Here is a 17,216-nt window from a genome sequence, read left to right as displayed (position 1 = left end):
ACAACCATCTGAAAAGGCCAAAATAGCAAAAATCAGCAGTGAGACACTACTAAGAGGTGATTATTTACTACTTCAAAAATGCAGCACTGAACTAGAGAATATGGCTCTCCCCAACCACCTACAATTGTGCCCCTCCCCTTTCCAGCTCCTGGATCCGCCCCTGCTCTAGAGGACCTAAGTTTCAAAAATTTCCTGGGGGCATGCCCCCAGACCCCCTAGATTGGCATGCTTTGTATGCTAGTTAGTCATTATTCCAAATAGTTAATTTGACCATGGATACTACATGAATCTTACCACTGGGCCTTGTGATAACGCTTGGTATCTGGCTAGTTACCTATGTCCCTTAAGCCCCCCACCCCTTCAAAAAATCCTAAATCCGCCCCTGATGACGATCGAACTATGTATTAACGCGCACGTGATTAGTTATTAAATTTTTTCGGGGGTGAAGCTTTCGTTGATAATGGCTGATAGCAGCTTGGCTGTACAGGAACAAGTACTAACAGAAAATCGTGACTTCATTGTTAAACATTTAGACGCTGAGGATGTAATAGACGAGCTAATCCAAGAGCGTCTAATGGGTAGAAGTGCCTCCCAGCGAGTACATCTGCCTGGCACAAGTAGAGTAGATAAAAACCGGATTATTTGTGAACAACTATCTACCGCTGGGCCAGACGCAGTTTATAAGTTCTGTAAGATCTTGAGAAATAACAAACGACAAATTTTCATAGCTAAACAACTCGAGAAATGTGAGGCATGAAGCCATACAATTTAATTTTATCCATGTCTACACTACAGGTCTCCCTACACGGTTTACAAGTGATCCTCCTACTGTAAAGTCTAGTCCAATAGATATCATTGTTATTAGCAGGTTACGGTCAAGGTACTGTAAACACTTGTCCACTGATAATACTGACTGGCCACACTCTTACATTCGATTGGCTCTGGTGAAAGGAGAAAAAGTGACTAGAGCAGACAAGACCTTGGAGGAGATAACAAGACTTACATTGCAAGGGCAAGTTGATGAGATTTTGCTGAGAAAGGAGGTACTTGGTGGTCTAAGGGACATCTTCCATTACCAAAACAAACCTTGTCCTCGACTGATACTAATAATGGGAGCCCCAGGTGAGTATTACAAAGTATTAGTAGTAGTGATGTAGTATGAGTTGTGTAGGTATAGGCAAGACGACCCTTGCCAATGAGGTCTGTGTGAAGTGGGCCAGGGATGGATTTTTAGCAGAAGATTTTGATATTGTGCTATTAATTCCATTGAGATCAGCTCATGAGAGACCTGTTGAAGAAGTGGTGGTTAAGTACCTTGGTGGAGTAGAGGCATATGAACAGTTAAAGAAGTCAGCAGGTGAAAGATGTCTGATAATTTTCGAAGGACTAGATGAGATTTCAGTGGAACGTCAAACAAGTGATGGACTCCTGGTAGATGTCATCAAAGAATGTACAGTACTGGAACAAGCAACAATACTGATCACATCAAGACCTCATGCATGTAAAAATGTTGAAGCTGGTCGAATTGTTGAAATTGTTGGCTTCGGTAATCCTGAAATAAGAGAGTTTGCAGAAAAAAAGTTAGCAGATTCCAAAACTGTTGAAGACTTTCAAACACATGTCAACAATTACCCACACATTCGTAGCCTTTGTTATATTCCCATGAATTTGGTAATGATAGTAGATATATTTCAAACCAAAAAGAAGCTTCCATCAACTATAACTAAGTTATATGAATTTTTCATTGTAATGATAATGAGGAGACAAATTGAAAAGGAGAGTAAGAAGAAGCCATCTAGGTCACATGTAGCAGTACCAGCAGCCAACGAGATGAAGCTATGTCAAGTATTGAATGGTATCCCCAAAGAAGCAGTTACAACGGTGTTTGTTTTGAGTAGATTAGCTTATTGTGGCTTCTTTGACTGGTGTAGCAGAGCAGGTTTTAGGAGAAAGGATCCAAAAATTATATTTGTGATGGAGGACCTTGTCCAGTGTGGTATCGAGGTGACTGCTGACTGGGATGGGTATGGTCTTTTAAAAGCCACACCCACTCATGACGTACCTGTAGACACTATTACATACCATTTTGCACACTTTACAATTCAAGAGTTTTTGTGTGCAGTTTACGTTTCAATATTGTCTGACCGAGAACAGCAGCATATACTGAGTGAATACTTCCAATATTTTCCAAATGTGTTTATTTTCTTGTGTGGCCTAACAAAATTAACATCTCATGTAATATCACAATTTGTGTTGGAGAAATTGAAGTCACATAGGAAGATTGATGTTCTTACAGCATTACGATGTGTGTATGAATGTGGAGAAACTGATCTACCTCAGTCAGCTACTCCTTTTGAATTGGATTTGTATGATATTACTTTGCAGCCATATGACTGTCTTTGTGTTTGCCACATGTTATCATGTTATCCGGTGTTGAAGGTGAATATGAGATGGTGTCATATTGGAGACACTGGGGCAGAGATGTTAGGAAAGAATAATCACAGTGGCCATGTACTACAAGAATTGATCCTTTCTGGTAATGATCTCACTGTGACTGGAGTGAAACATCTAATTGTGATGAAAAGTTAGTCCCACTATTAACTGTTGACATATTGTATGATGTTCGTGTGTTAGTGAATTGACAACACCTAACTGAGCTGTATGTGTTTGTAATGTGTACTGTGATACAGGTAGTACCTCATTAAGAGTGTTAAAAGTTGGTAGTAATCCTATCAGAGATGATGGGATATCATTGATAGTAGAACATCTCCATGGTAATACTACCCTGACTGAACTGAGGGTGTCAAATTGTGGGTTATCAGCTAAAGGTACTATATAGTGTAAAATTTTATCCTGTATACAGTGTATATGGAGTATTTGAAGGATATAAATTTACAATTATCAGATGACCTATTATGATTTTTACATATGTGACTAAATTTTGGAAAATCACCCATATGGATGCACATGAAATAATTAGAATTTTCATGTTTAGTGGGTTGCTAATAAGAGCAGGGAACAATTTTGTAAATATTTCAAGAATTTTCTTGTGATTTAAGGTATTAAGAATGGCTTAAAACCATCAACAAGTAGGTTTGCACTATGAAGTTTGCATTAAATATTTTAGGTGTCAAATGTGCCCATGTGGATGATTTTCCAAAATTCAGTCACTTATGACTCTAAGTCCAGTTCATGCTACATAAAAAATGCTGAACCACTTCTATCCATAATTCAACTATAAGTGAAGTGTTAGGGATTTCCCCACATTATGTTGTTTAGTGTATTTGTATGGATTCTCTACATCATTAATTATTGTATATGGTGAAAATTGCCTAATGCAAATTGTTTGCAATCACTACAGGTGTCAGTTGTGTTGGCAGATTTTTGAAGAATTGTAACCTGCAAGTTTTTAACATTGGAGGAAACTCTATCAGAGATGATGGGATATCAGTGATGGTGGACGGACTGCAGTACAACAAGACCCTCACTGAACTGTATCTGCACCAGTGTGGAATATCAGCTAAAGGTACTACATATATAATGTAAAATGTAGGATGGTAATGTATACATACAAGTTTAAGGAAAAATTAGGAATTTTAAGTTTGATTAGGGAACATAGAAAAAAAGTAGGGAAACAAGGGAGTTGCCTACACCTGCAGATATACTAGTGAACATTTTAATCCCTAATTCAGTCTATACTTATTGTTAGCTAGGCCAAGTACTGTTCTTAGGTTTTCCAATTCCAGTTTGCTAGGTTAGGTAATCCAAAGGTTGCAGCACATGTTGCTTTCGGACCTTCAGTGCTGGTCTCTGTAAAGCTTTAATAACAATAACAGTATCCCAAGATGACTCCCTTGTTTCCCTATTTTTTTCTATAATCCCTAATTGAACTTAAAATTTCTAATTTTTCCTTGAACTTGTTTGTTTACTGTTTTGTAACATTACAAGTATGTCAAAATATTTGTAATTTATAGCTAGCTAGAGTAGGGACCATAGCACATCGATAAAAAGTACTGAAACAAGCTGGAGTAGTGCACGATATTAAATCACAGTAAAACAATAAGAAGTGTTATATTCCTAAAATACCATAATGGAAATGCACAGTAGGAATATATATATATATATATATATATAACACTTCTTATTGTTTTGCTGTGATTTAATATTGTGCACTACTCCAGCTTGTTTCAATACTTTTTATCAATGTGCTATGGTCCCTACTCTAGTTATAAATTCCAAATTATTTGAAATACTTGTTTGTTAACTTTTTTGTAAATAATAATATTATTATTGGTGATGCATTACTGCATTTGAAATGGTGCCACGTGCCCCAGCTATATTGTCTGATAAGTGAAGTATCCATGCATTACATTTCGTTGTCAGCTATGTTTAACCCGTTACACAGCAGTATGAATCAAGAGCTGTTCGAAAAGCATCTCTACAACCCATGCATACCAAAAGAAAGGGTTGGTGCCACGCACCTCAGTTATATAAATTATCGTCTGAAAAGTGAAGTATCCATTACGCTTTGTTGTTGGCTATGTTCAACCGGTTACACAGCAGTATGAATCAAAACTGTTTTAAAAACACCTCTGCATGCAATTGAAGTAGCCACTATGAAAAATGCAGACCATTTTTGTTATGAAGGGAAGCCATCACGTGCTACCACCAAATCGACACTTTTCGCTGTCAGCAAAGATGGATGGGGCACAAAGGAAGACACTGGTAAGTCCATGAAGAATGCATTGTATGTACTGCGGTATGCCAAAAGGCACCTCTCGGACTGAAGCAATGTCGAACAGTGAAAAAGTCAAGCCTGTAGCCTTAGCCGTTATCGAGTTATGCTTGTCTGAAACCATCAGGCAGTCAGAAAATTCCGTTGAATAAATTTTTTTAAAACTCCGTAGCAACTTGTTGAAAGCGTTTCAGGTTGATCTGAAAGCTTGTTTGGGCTTATTTTTACCTAACCAATGCTGCCTCATTGGCATCTGGGAAAATTGAGGCTGTTTTTGGGTGATGTTATTTCATCGGCCATGTCTACTCCTTTTGTGGTCCGTACTATACAGTACTATCGTAGTGTATGATTATGACTGGTGAACCAAGGCATACCACATCAAAAGAAAGGATGGCGCCAGGAGTAATGTTTTCGTTTGAACATGTGCCCCAGCTATCAAATACTGCTTTGAAAGTGCAGTGGCCATTACACTTTGCTTACAGCTATGTTCAGCTTAATACACAGTGCTATAGACGAAAAACAGTAGAAGAAGTGCCTCTGCAACAATCTAGTAGTGGTGTGTGATGTATCGAAAAATTTCACTATTGCGATAATTTGTCGATATTGATATCATATCGATTTGATTACTGCTTTAGCAAATTTCAATATTTATCGATTTCATTCCACTAGTTGTGGAAGTTTTGGGATATGGACACCTTTTGCTTTGTCGGTTCTTAATTCTATATAATAGTTATATGGGCACAATGTGGAGTCTATGAAATTTATAAACCCGAAGGCCTGGGCTGTAGTGCACAAGCGAAGCGAGGGCGCTACTAAGGGCCTGAGGGTTTATAAATTTCATAGACTCCACATTGTGCCCATATAACTGCTTTAGACTCTATTTCACATTACACTCAGATTACTTACCTCATCCACAGCTGTTTCTGCTGTAGGCTCAGCAAAAGCAGCTGGTTTTCTTGCGATAATACTATCACCATGGCAACTATGTGTCCTCACGTGACAAAATAATTGTGCTCGTTAAATCACTGCACGTGAACAATGCATAGTGATAAAGTGGTTTCAATTGACGTCATAGGGTGCGACGTTAAACTGAAACGAGTGGCAAAATGGTGTAGCATTTATACAGGTAGAGTGCGTATTTCATTATTCTGCTGCTGTAGAAACACGGACAGCCAAACAACTACGGTCAGGTAATCACTTACCAGTTGGTGTTAATATACTAGAAGGATGGCGACATAGCTTGTCTACTTTCTGATATCGTGATACAATGCTCCATCTACTCGCCTACGCATTTTCTAAATTTGCGCACATATTGAATGGGACGTTCTATGGAGATATCAAAAACCAGTCTAGCTACATTGTCATTCTTTTAGTATGTTAATACCCAATGACAAATGATTGTTTTACTGTGGTAAAGTTGCTGTCCGTGATTCTGTCGTGGCAGAGGAGCACAAAACGTAACTATTTTGTATTGTGGTATTGGGGTTTTGCCACACATTTATTAAGCGCGTAAAAACGTGAAACCGCTCTATGGATAAACCCAGATTTTGAGCATATGTTATATTATGCCTGAAGGCGTGGAGTATATTAGAAAACAAGGTGGAGTATATGAGATTTATTACCCACCCAAAACAGCCTAAATAGAGTCTAATGCTGATTTTACCACCACTCGCAGTGGCATTTCATCTAAAGTGGCCAGAAGAAATTTACTTCAACAACTCTGTTTGTTTATGGGTGAATGATGCTCAAATTATTTTAAGGTATTGGGCTCTGCAAGGTGGTGATGACTTTCCCCTTTCCCTGTAGTTTTCCTTCTTTGTTGTTCCCCTTTCCCAGTAGTTGTATTTTATTCGTTGTTGTTATGTAGTTTGTTTTGTAGATTCTAATTGTAGCATTTGTTGTCATACATTTCCGTAAATTAAAATATTTATTTCACATTTTTAAAAAAATTATCAAAAAGTTTTGATAATTATCGAAATATCGAAGAATTTTTCGATAAATCAACAGCATTTAGTGTGTGATGTACAATCACGCTAGAAATGAAGGTTGATTCTGTGCAATCTAGCCACTCTAAAAGCTTGTCTACCAGTTTTCTAGGCTTAAGCCACTCCAAATAAATTCTCTGTTTCCCGTCCTGGACTCAAGCATATTTGTATGTGGGCGGGCGGTCCATTTCCATTATTTCATTATAAGATTGGCAGCTTTTCAAGCCATTATTTGCCTGGCAAAACCATAAAAACTACATAAAAGCATGCTTAAGCTTGTTCCTTCCTTTTCAAGTTGCAAAAATAGCACAAACGTGAAGTTTGTGCCGATTTGGTAGCACTACTGACACATGAGCTGACATGGTTTCAAGTGAGCCTGTCAGTATTCAACAATAACCAGAAAATAATGGAAGAATACAATGGCAGATCCAGGACGGGGAATTTGGGGCAAATTCCCTCCCCCTCCACCTCGTGGAGGAGCCAGCCATACTTCTGATTAAAATAGCTACTAAACATTTCCAGGCCAAGAAATTCATGAAAATATGCTTTTACTAGCAATTTATAACAAATTTACCTGAAACCAAAGCGAACCAGTCAAACTAGATGTGAAATTGTCACCCAGCTCCTTCGTGCATATTAAGCGCCTCTAAAAATAATTATTGTGTTGCTGTTATTTGAGACATTCAGAGCCTTTAAACAACTTATTAAGACTTCATAACCATCTGAAAAGGCCAAAATGGCAAAAACCAACAGTGAGACACTACTAAGAGGTGATTATTTGCTGCTTCAAAAATGTAGCACTGAATGCTCTCCCCAACCGTTTACAACTTAGCCTGTTTGTGCCCCTCCCCTTGCCAGCCACCCCTGGAATACGGAATAATGGAATATTTAGAGCTAACTGTAACTAGATGTAGGCGGTGGACGGGAAACAGAATTTATTTGGAGTGGCTTTATTATTAGTTCTATGCAATAGTTTTAGAGTGTAAATTGTATTTGAATATTTATAAATATTGGCCGCCCAAGTAATTACTCTACCCACACTATTAAAAATTATCAAAAATCGAATCGAAATTTCAATATTTACCCTATTATCGTATCAAAATGAAAATCCTGATATCGCACACCATTACAATCCAGTCACCATGAAAATACGACAGTTCACATGCCCCAACTATCAATTACTGCCTCAAAAGAGCAGCTGCCATTACGCTTCGCTTTCAGCTATTTTCAGCCCGTTACACAGCATTACAAACGAAGAATAGTGTTAGAATTGTCTCTGCAATCAATCCAGTCACTACAGAAATATAATACGGATGATTCCTGTTTACAAATGTACTGTAGGGAAGCCATGCATCGCGCTACCGGCCGCGAATTGACACCTTGGGCTGTCAGTAAAAAGAAATGGGACACAAAGGAGGACAAAAGTAAGTCCATGGTGTGTACACTGTACGTACCAAAAGGGCACACGAAGCAACGTTGAACAGTGAAAAAAATCAAGCCCATAGCCTTAGCCGATATCGAGTTATGCACCTATCAATACTATGCTCCACCACCCCCCTCCCGGCAAGGGTGGGGTAAAGTTGTGATTTGACTTTTTCAAAAATCAAATTTCCCACCCATGGGGCATGATGAGTAGCCAAATCCCCACATAGTGTACTTTGGGAAAGCGGTAGGTTAATTATTATTCTTGCAGAAGGTAAATGCTAAAAATTTTGAACAGTCAAATACCCCAAAAAAGTCAAGTGCCCCACTGGGGCAATTTGTAAGGTCAAATCGGATCAAATCCCCCACTATTCCCCCATGCATGCCCTGGAAGGGGGAGTGGAGCTTAATATTGATAGGTGCATTACAGTGCTTGCCTGAAGACATAGGCAGGCAGACATGCAGTTAGCTAGTCGGTAGAAAATTCCATTGAATATATATATTTTAAGATTTCGTAACAATTTATTGGAAGCCTTTAGGATTGTACTGAAGGCACTTTTGGGCTTGGTTATACCTAACCGATACTGCCAATTATGCAAGGTGCCAGGATGAAGTTGTGAAGCTGGTTTTTGGGTGATTTTTTGGTTAGGAAAACCCAAATCTCCATGATCCCTAATATTGATGTTCCTAGGAAATTCCACACATGTACATACAGTAACAAGAGTTGTAGTATTGGAGACTGTGCACATTGTATTGTTGTAGTCAATTAATATGGTTTCTTTGCCTCTTAAGGTTAACGCATATTGTTAAATTTTTAACTGTTGCTATTGTTTATGATGACTACAGGTGCCAGTTGTATTGGCAAATTTCTGGAGGAGAATTGTACCCTGAAATTCCTTAGCATGAACCATAATCCTATTGGTGATGCTGGTGTATGGCAACTAATGGATAGGCTATGCCTTAACACTACACTAACTGAACTGAGGGTAATGGACTGTGGATTATCAGCTAAAGGTACAACATATAATAGTTGTAACACTGGTGGGAGTGGTTCACCTGATATGTACACACTCACCCTTGGGCCTCATGTTTACATGTCAGACAAAGCACAACCATATGTGTTACAAATAACATGTTTCACTTCATTGAAGTACTGGAAACTACAACACAGTACTGAAGTAGTACATGTGGTACAGTTGATTACACATTGTAGTGTTTGGTGCCAGAGTGTATATACAGGTTTGATCTAACCAATGTGACAGGTGAAACATTTTTGTATGTTGGTACTTTTAAGGAACAGATCTAGATATTTGAACTTGTTTTCCCTCACAAAATGCTTATTTATTTATGTAATTTTATTTATTAAGGCTTTACAGCACAAGTGCTGAAGGTCTGTAGGACACCTGGTCCTACAGCCTGTTTAAAGTTGTTACATTTAGTGTCATTCTTTGTCATAACACAGCTAGCTGGTGTGCAAGTAGGTCGTAACACGACAAAGAATTACCTCATGAGTTAACATGAGATTTGTACACTGAAAATTATCTTTGACCTACCCACACATACAGTGACACCTCACTTAGCAGGGGTGGATCCAGGGAGGGTTCAAAGGGTTCTATGGAACCCCTCTTTTGAAAGAGCCTCTCTTACTTGAGATACTTTAATAGAGCTAGCAGTTAAGATCGAGATACTCTAATAGAGCAGTCACAGTATTCTTAAGAGCTTAAGAGGAGCAGTGTAGCAAGCTACTCAGTGTGGAGTTATAAATAAGGAAATATAAGATATCCATGGTGAGGGGCAGCTATTGTCAGCAGGTGATGAGGTTTTTTTGGTCTTCGACTTACGGCTAGGCTGAAGTTGCAAGTCCAGAGTGGAACCCTCCTTTTAAAAAGTCTGGATCTGCTCCTGCTTAGTGACCACTTCTATAATGAGACCACCTCGTTAGGTCCTTTAATATGTACTTAGTGACCTCATTCATTATCAAGGCCATAATATGTTTTGGTCCTATTAGCAGGCTGGTGTCCCTATTGATGAGATTTCACTGTATTAAAATGTAGTGTATTGTGTGAATACAAGCTGTAAAGTAGGGAATTACCCTGATCATGTGGTACTGTATGGTTTCCTCAGTTGACTATAATCACCAATGAAAACATCAGATACTACATACTGGCATTGAAATTTCATACATTTGATATGAACCAATTTTTATGGAGTAGATTATTTTCTAATACCATAATAATATTATTTGTCTGTATTAAAGCTGGGCTCAAATAAATCCCAGGCCCAGTATAATTGTTTCAATGTAATTTTTCTCAAAACAGAATTATACAAACTAGTTGGGTTTTTGCTCAGTGGGTCACAATTGTTACTGTCTACTGATCACTACAGGTGCCAGAAGTATTGGTGAACTATTACAAGTGAATGATGTACTAGAAGTGCTTTGGATGGGAGTGAACAACATTTGTGATGATGGCATCACTGTCATTGCAGGAGCTCTTGGTAAGAGCAGGATCAGGAAATTGTTTGTATACAAGTGTGGTATTACTGTTACTGGAGCAAAAGAACTAGCCACAGGTTTATCAGTAAATCAAAGCATCAAAGAATTAGGTATTTGTCATAATGCCATCACTGTTAAGGGAGCTCATCTGATACTACAATCAGCTGTGAATAACAGAGTCTGTGAAGAAGTGGATATAGATTATCAACACAAAGACATTGAAGTACAAAAGATGATGAATATCCTGGAAACTAGACAAAAGGTAGACACTGATACAACATGGTATAACTGTTAGTTATGATTACTAGGCCAAGAGGGATAACAACTCTAGATCTACTGATGATGGAGAAGACAAGGAGTTAGTACATGTGGTTGACTCTAAGTCAAATGTGTAGTACAGTGATCATCAAGGGGTGGGTGTTGATCATTAGTAATAATGTGTTATGATCATGGTAACAACAGGTCACTATGGTAACCACTAATCATTGTAACTGACCACACCCTTCTGGACCAGGTGAGCCACTGTTATGTTGTACAACTAAATTATAACATGCACTCTAATTACAATAGGAAAGTATTACCACAAGATATTGGAACATTTAAACCTTTGTAACAATTGTTTAGTGTATAAAAGTGTATAATTTTACATTACCCAATTAAATTACAATATCTTGCCGGTGTATAGTAGTTAATTGGGATATTGATTACCACTGGGGCTCTTGATCACATGATCCATTGAGCTACAACTTCACATAACCTTACAACAAGTTTAATTACACAACATATCATACAGACATCACCCTACCTTCTCACATGACTCCAGTGTCAGGCCAAGAATAAAAAAATAATTCAGACAAGAACCACTAAATTCCCCATCTTCGAATTCACAGTAGAAAATTTATACTCCTGTGCCAGTTCAGTTGTTGATGCAGTCTTGTCATATCTAGGGGGTGGGGCTAGTAACTTGCAGGTGTACACACCCATTAGTACATACCATAAAGCAGTAAGCTGGTGAGTGAAGTGAACTTGTCCAGTTGTGTCTGCTTGATGACTAGCTGACCCTTCTCCAAGATCTGTTCTATCTGCTCACTCCAATCCACAATAACTGAAGAAATCAAGTTATCAAATTATTAACATTGTTACCTGCCCTACGTGTAGGACTATTTCCAGATTAACTAAAATTCACACATGAACCACACGTTCAACATTATGCATGGCTGGTGCTATCACTTTATAATACAATAGCATTGGTATTTAGCCATTACACATGTAACATGAAAAAATACGCATAACAATGCTGCTTCAAATAAGGTGCCTTAATAAAGCACAGACTAAAAAGTTGTAGCCAAAGTTGTTGATCATTAGTAATAATGTGTTATTATGATCATGATAACAGGTCACTATGGTAACCACTGATCATTGTATATAACTGACCACACCCTTCTGGATCAGGTGAGCCACTGATATGTTAGAACTAAATTACATGTTTTCTAATTACAATAGGAAAATATTACCACAATTAAATTTTTGTAGATACAGTAATAATTGTTTAGTGTATAAAAGTGTATAAATTTTACATTACTCAATTAAATTACAATATCTTGTCAATTCACATGTATGGATGTCGAACACTTTTACCACTGGAGTTCTTGATCACATGATCCATTTTGCTACAAGGTGATGTAACTTATGACAACAACAAAAAAAAGTTTGATTACATAACATATCACACAAATATCATCCTACCTTCTCACATGACTCCTTCAACATGTAAAGTTGATCGTAAGGTCAAGAATACGTACTGTATGATCATGTTGTCAGAATTCTGACAAGAAACATCCACTCATTTCCACATCTTTACATTAGAAAATTACTCAGCTATTGATGCAGTCTTGCCACATTCAGCTAGGTCTCCTAGGGGGTGGGGCTAGAAGCTTGCAGGGTACACACTCATTAGTACATATAGTACCATGGAGCAGTAAGCTGGTGAGTGAAGTGAACTTGTCCAGTTGTGTCTGTTTGATGACTAGCCGACCCTTCTCCAAGATCTGTTCTATCTGCTCACTCCAATCCACAATACTTGAAGAAATCAAGTTATCAAATTAATAACAGAGTGGCTTACATTCAGGGTAGCACTCTACCAAACACACAGCTTGCATAATTACAATTCAAAATAACATAGGGGATATGCAAAGTGCTAACCATTATAAACCTGTAGATTATTGTGTAGAAAATTTTGTGGTAAAAATATTTTTGTGGCAGGTACAGAAAAAAAAATTACCATGAAATTTTGTTGAGTGGTTGTAACATGGGCCCGTAGTGATTTGCCCTTAGTGATTTGCCTGATATGTACACCCAAGACCAAGGGCCACAGGCCCTGTGTATACATATATCAGGCAAATCACAAGGGCACATGATACAACTGATATTTATGTACCATGCCAGTTGCAGGCTAAGAGCCCGTCGTGGGTGATTGATCACCCAAGCCAATACAAGACTGACAACTTTTATACAGACCAACTTGCAAAATTGGATTATGGGATATTACAAGCCATGCATCCAATTTTGCATCCTGCAGCACTCAGATGGAAGCTATGAGTTGAGAAACGTTGGTTTAAAGTGAGAACTAGTACTATAGCATATTCACAAGCGGTTTGATGCATTTTCAAATGTGCACCACGCCCACTTATGAGATAACTACTCTACAGTGAAGTTTAACCCTATAGATGTTTAGTAAATTTTGTAAACAGTCTGTAAAATAATGCAGCAGCTTTAAAATAAAAGTTTTCTGTGATACCCTTAGACCTTGTCTGTTTATGTTAACAAACATAGTCACAACGTTAGTTACTTCTGAACATAGCCAACCATGGTTTAACTTAAATGTACCATAGCCAGCCAGAAGTACCCTGAAATTTGCCTTCGAAGTTAGGTGGCTTCATGGGAATTATATTTTAGCAAGGAGTGAGCGATACAAGTAATATAATATTGATAACAATACCAGAATGTCCGATGCTTTGGTATCAAGTACTTTTTATGAAGAATTGGAAATTTTGATAGTTAGTGATCACATGACATTTTGCTTACGTTGTGCATGTGTTACCGATGCAAACACTAAGTAATGGAATGTTTCAGCCATTACTATAATATAATGCAAGCTTTATTCAACCCACCAGTCATCACTGAGAAATTTTCAGCACTGTGAGGTTCACTGATTGGCTACTAACCACAAATATCACAAATAGTCAGTATCAGTATCGATACTCATCAATAACATGATAAAAGTAGTTGGAATCATAACGAAGAAATATTTTCTGGTATCGCCCACCCCTAATTTTAGCTGTGCTTGGGACATACTAAAGGTGGTCACTATAACAAGGTGGTCTTATTAAAGAGGTGTCCACTAAGTGGGACTTTACTGCACAATTTGCTGGCACCATAGATAATATACGAACCATGTTCGTATATTATCTATGCTGGCACCTAACAGCTGGCACACGGTTGATTTCCAGTACTCAGTTCTATTCGGCTCTGAATTTGTTTCTTATAGTTCAGGTCAGTTAACCTCCATCAATAGTCATCAGGACTACATCACCACAGTAGTGGTAAACATGATGGAAAAGAAAAACAATGACTTATGATGATACAGTTCCAGAAAGCTGTCACAGTTTTCAGGTAACAAAATTGTGGGCAGTCTGTAACCACAACGCCTGGGGGTATACATGATGACCTATTATGACATCACTTATCATAAACACTTACAAGTTTGACATCAAAGAGGACTTGTTGGAAATCATCATTACTGGTCTTGTAGGTCAATCTTTGACCTGTAATGGAGATGATAAACCTCCCTGATGTAAACCATTTTATATGTCACACTTGGCAAACAAACTGTTGCACACATTCTGTGACCATGCCAGAATGTTGGCAGAGCCAACCGGATCACTTTGTGGACTCTATGCCTACACAAACACCAATTTAGTGTAACAAAAGGACTGAATATAGACTACAAATTGTTTTTATGAAAATTTAGCAATGACATGAACTTTGGATCTTTGTTCCCCTAGAACAGGGCTAGCAAAGAGTACTGGTAAATGAAGGACATGGTTTGCTACAGATTGTGAAACATCTTCAACAATGTTTCAAATACATCACCAAGACGTTACCAGTACCATTTTCACCTCAATCTGTTTACAAAAGTGACTGGCACATATTACACCATCCTCAGCGCAAACAATATACAGTGGAACCTCAGTTATCTGAACCCCTTGGAACCAGGGGTGGTCCATAAGTCTGAAAGGCCCATATCTCTGAAACTGTGCATAAATAACTTTACAATAAAATTGCATAAGGATTTTAAAGAAAATATCAGTATTACTCAACTACCCTAAAGAACAGTCATCACTCTAATAGAGCAGCCATTTCTATAATTTGGGGTCCAGATAACTGAGCTTCCACTGTATCTAATTGCATTCCAGTATGCTCACAGAAAGTGTGCAACATTCTTATTTGCTGCCCCCACACAAATTTCTAGGCATGCAAGACTAACACTTCACCTCATATACAACAAACTTGAAAATATATTCTCAGCTTTTTGTAATAAACATGAGGTGATTGTTCTGTTGCAGTATTATCATAATCTGGCAGACACACAATGCAAAAAGTAAAGCCTCATCGATCATATGTAATATGACATCGTTACCCAGAGAACACTGGCACATTTGCCTGAACTGTTATCCTACTGGATTAAAACTTAATAAATATGTGCGCTGTCTTGCACAAAGAGCTGTAACTTTGAAGCTTCATCGGTCTACTTAGACAAGTATAAATAATGGTTGTAACACAAATTGCTCATTTGTCATGATGCCACGATGAATGGCGATTGTATTTCCCATTACTTCACACACATCGTGTTGGCAGCCATTTATAAAAATGTTTGACTCACACGAGCTTTATATGGTGTGATTCATTATTGAACGGAGAATCGAATGGTCCTTGCCAGAGCTTTATAGGACACACTGTGAAGAAGTTACCAACCATTTTCTGAAAGTATGTAAAGAATTGCTTTCTTTTTTGTGACGGCTTGAATTCATGGCAAGTTTTGGCCTTATGCTTTCACCAAAGGGTAAAACCCTAGGTACTGTTTTATTCCTTATTACATCACAGACAGAATGGTACAAATTGCGTAGCCTTAGTATTTACCGTACGGAAGTTACAGTGCTTTATTTACAGTCATGCATTACAGCCAAAATATTGGCCTTGCATTTTCAGTGCACTTTTTATTAATGATCGTGTGCAACTTTAGGGGTTAAAATTATAGTGATAGACATCAAGAAGAGCAAAAACATTCGATTGTACAGTGACTAAATTATCTTACCAATCATAATTATGTTACAAGTGTAACAAGCTGTGGAGTGTTTGGACTTCTCTCATTGTGTTCACCATGGAATGGGAAGTACAGTTTTTGGCCTACTGTATAGGCAAGTTTCGATGAGCAAAACTTTTGCAGTTGAGGGCAAGTAAACTTAAACTTTTGTGGTACAGCAAAGTATGGTAGTGCCCACTGAAAGTGCTAAGCCATTTGCACTATTCTCAAAGCTCATGAAGGAAGCTGGAATGCTGCTACAAGGCATAGACTATAAGTACCACATCATCTTTGTACAAGGCCAGACTATGATGTGTACATACATTTAATGATCAATTAGAATAGTGGGCATAAGTATATACACAGCAATGGAGATGATATATCTACAAATTGCTGTCACAAATAAATGGGTGAAGCTCCATGTATGACTACAGGAGTGACACACAACCTGGTAAGTGGGGAAAGAAGCTGAGTTATGTTGTCTTCTTCTTTTACTCGATGAAGTGCATCTTTGACATGGCTACGATTCTGACCTAATTGGTTTTGGTAACCCTGGAAATTGAGATGAGGTGATATAGTGAATGAAACACACACATACACACACATACACACACACACACACACACTACACTACACACACCTCAGCTTGTTTGGCATAAGAGTCCAGTTTAGCAATCACATCATCAGCTTCACTACTTGAGGTGCCAATTGGCATGTTAGCAATAAATGGCTCAGCAACACTGCCCAGCCATTTTGATGGTGACATTACAGAAGTGTGAGCTTGCTGCTGCTGCTGCTGCTGAAATTGAAGAGTTTGGTTTAAATATTTCTGAGTCTTAATCCATAACTCGTCTAGCTTGGTACGCTTCTTGTCTAACTGGTCAAGCTCTTCATTAATACCTTAAGCAGCCAGTATATCTGGGTTTAGAAATGATAACCATGGCAACAACATTGAAAAATATGGCCATTATTAGTAATCAACAAATTATCACAAAATACTGTCACATACTAATTATATAAGATATACGTAATACCTGACTTTGTTAGACCAAGAGTTTGAATGAAGCCATGACAACACACATGCTATGTACAAGTTTCTTCTGTAGGTAGTTTACACAACTTATGTTGCCTGGTAACACATTAGCACAACCAAGTTCTTTTCAATATTTAATAGAAATTAACATACAAAAACATTCCTTGTTCATAGGCATGGCTACT

The 17,216-nt window shown here is 37.9% G+C and overlaps 3 protein-coding genes across 26 annotated transcripts in view; 2 read left to right on the top strand and 1 right to left on the bottom strand.

Moving 5' to 3' along the window:
* LOC136240992 (protein NLRC3-like) overlaps window positions 1-17,216 on the top strand; it is a 72,852-nt gene that overhangs the window by 37,221 nt on the left and 18,415 nt on the right. The gene's annotated exons all lie outside the window — the stretch shown is intronic.
* LOC136241013 (SEC14 domain and spectrin repeat-containing protein 1-like) overlaps window positions 1-17,216 on the bottom strand; it is a 105,968-nt gene that overhangs the window by 79,859 nt on the left and 8,893 nt on the right. For 4 of the 21 annotated variants that reach the window (XM_066032150.1, XM_066032144.1, XM_066032153.1 and 1 more), the window contains 6 exons: window positions 16,639-16,916; window positions 16,447-16,550; window positions 14,396-14,460; window positions 12,606-12,773; window positions 12,383-12,550; window positions 12,123-12,306 (listed from right to left, as the gene is read on the bottom strand). The exons of 4 other annotated variants lie outside the window; for them this stretch is intronic. The gene's annotated coding sequence lies outside the window, so the exon portion shown is untranslated. Of the gene's footprint in view, window positions 1-11,229; window positions 11,394-11,441; window positions 11,580-11,630; window positions 11,742-12,122; window positions 12,323-12,382; window positions 12,774-14,198; window positions 14,344-14,395; window positions 14,461-16,446; window positions 16,551-16,638; window positions 16,917-17,216 lie in introns of those variants that run through there. 13 more of the 21 variants (XM_066032146.1, XM_066032152.1, XM_066032158.1 and 10 more) reach the window with 13 other exon arrangements.
* Window positions 447-12,274, top strand: LOC136240996 (protein NLRC3-like). Of its 4 annotated transcripts, XM_066032094.1 has the most exons (12): window positions 447-746; window positions 796-1,122; window positions 1,172-2,584; window positions 2,691-2,828; window positions 3,362-3,526; window positions 8,989-9,156; window positions 10,528-10,746; window positions 10,801-10,898; window positions 10,945-11,049; window positions 11,099-11,150; window positions 12,033-12,088; window positions 12,140-12,274. In XM_066032094.1, exons 1-9 carry the CDS (start codon window positions 461-463, stop codon window positions 11,029-11,031), a joined length of 2,901 nt encoding a protein of 966 aa, XP_065888166.1. In that variant the 5' UTR covers window positions 447-460; the 3' UTR covers window positions 11,032-11,049; window positions 11,099-11,150; window positions 12,033-12,088; window positions 12,140-12,274. The 4 variants fall into 4 exon arrangements, with proteins under 4 accessions (XP_065888166.1, XP_065888163.1, XP_065888164.1 ...); XM_066032091.1 differs by having other exon boundaries at window positions 10,528-10,898; XM_066032092.1 differs by lacking the exon at window positions 12,140-12,274 and having other exon boundaries at window positions 10,528-10,898; window positions 12,033-12,089.

This window comes from Dysidea avara, chromosome 12, assembly GCF_963678975.1.
Source record: "Dysidea avara chromosome 12, odDysAvar1.4, whole genome shotgun sequence".
Lineage (NCBI taxonomy): Eukaryota > Metazoa > Porifera > Demospongiae > Dictyoceratida > Dysideidae > Dysidea > Dysidea avara.
This window is presented reverse-complemented; position numbering and strand designations above follow the sequence as displayed.

Coding starts and splice junctions, on each gene's coding strand:
- LOC136240996 (XM_066032091.1), top strand. CDS start 461: ATGGCTGATAGCAGCTTGGCTGTACAGGAACAAGTACTAACAGAAAAT. Junction 3,527..8,988: donor GTGTGGAATATCAGCTAAAG/GTACTACATATA, acceptor TGATGACTACAG/GTGCCAGTTGTATTGGCAAA. Junction 10,899..10,944: donor TCCTGGAAACTAGACAAAAG/GTAGACACTGAT, acceptor TATGATTACTAG/GCCAAGAGGGATAACAACTC.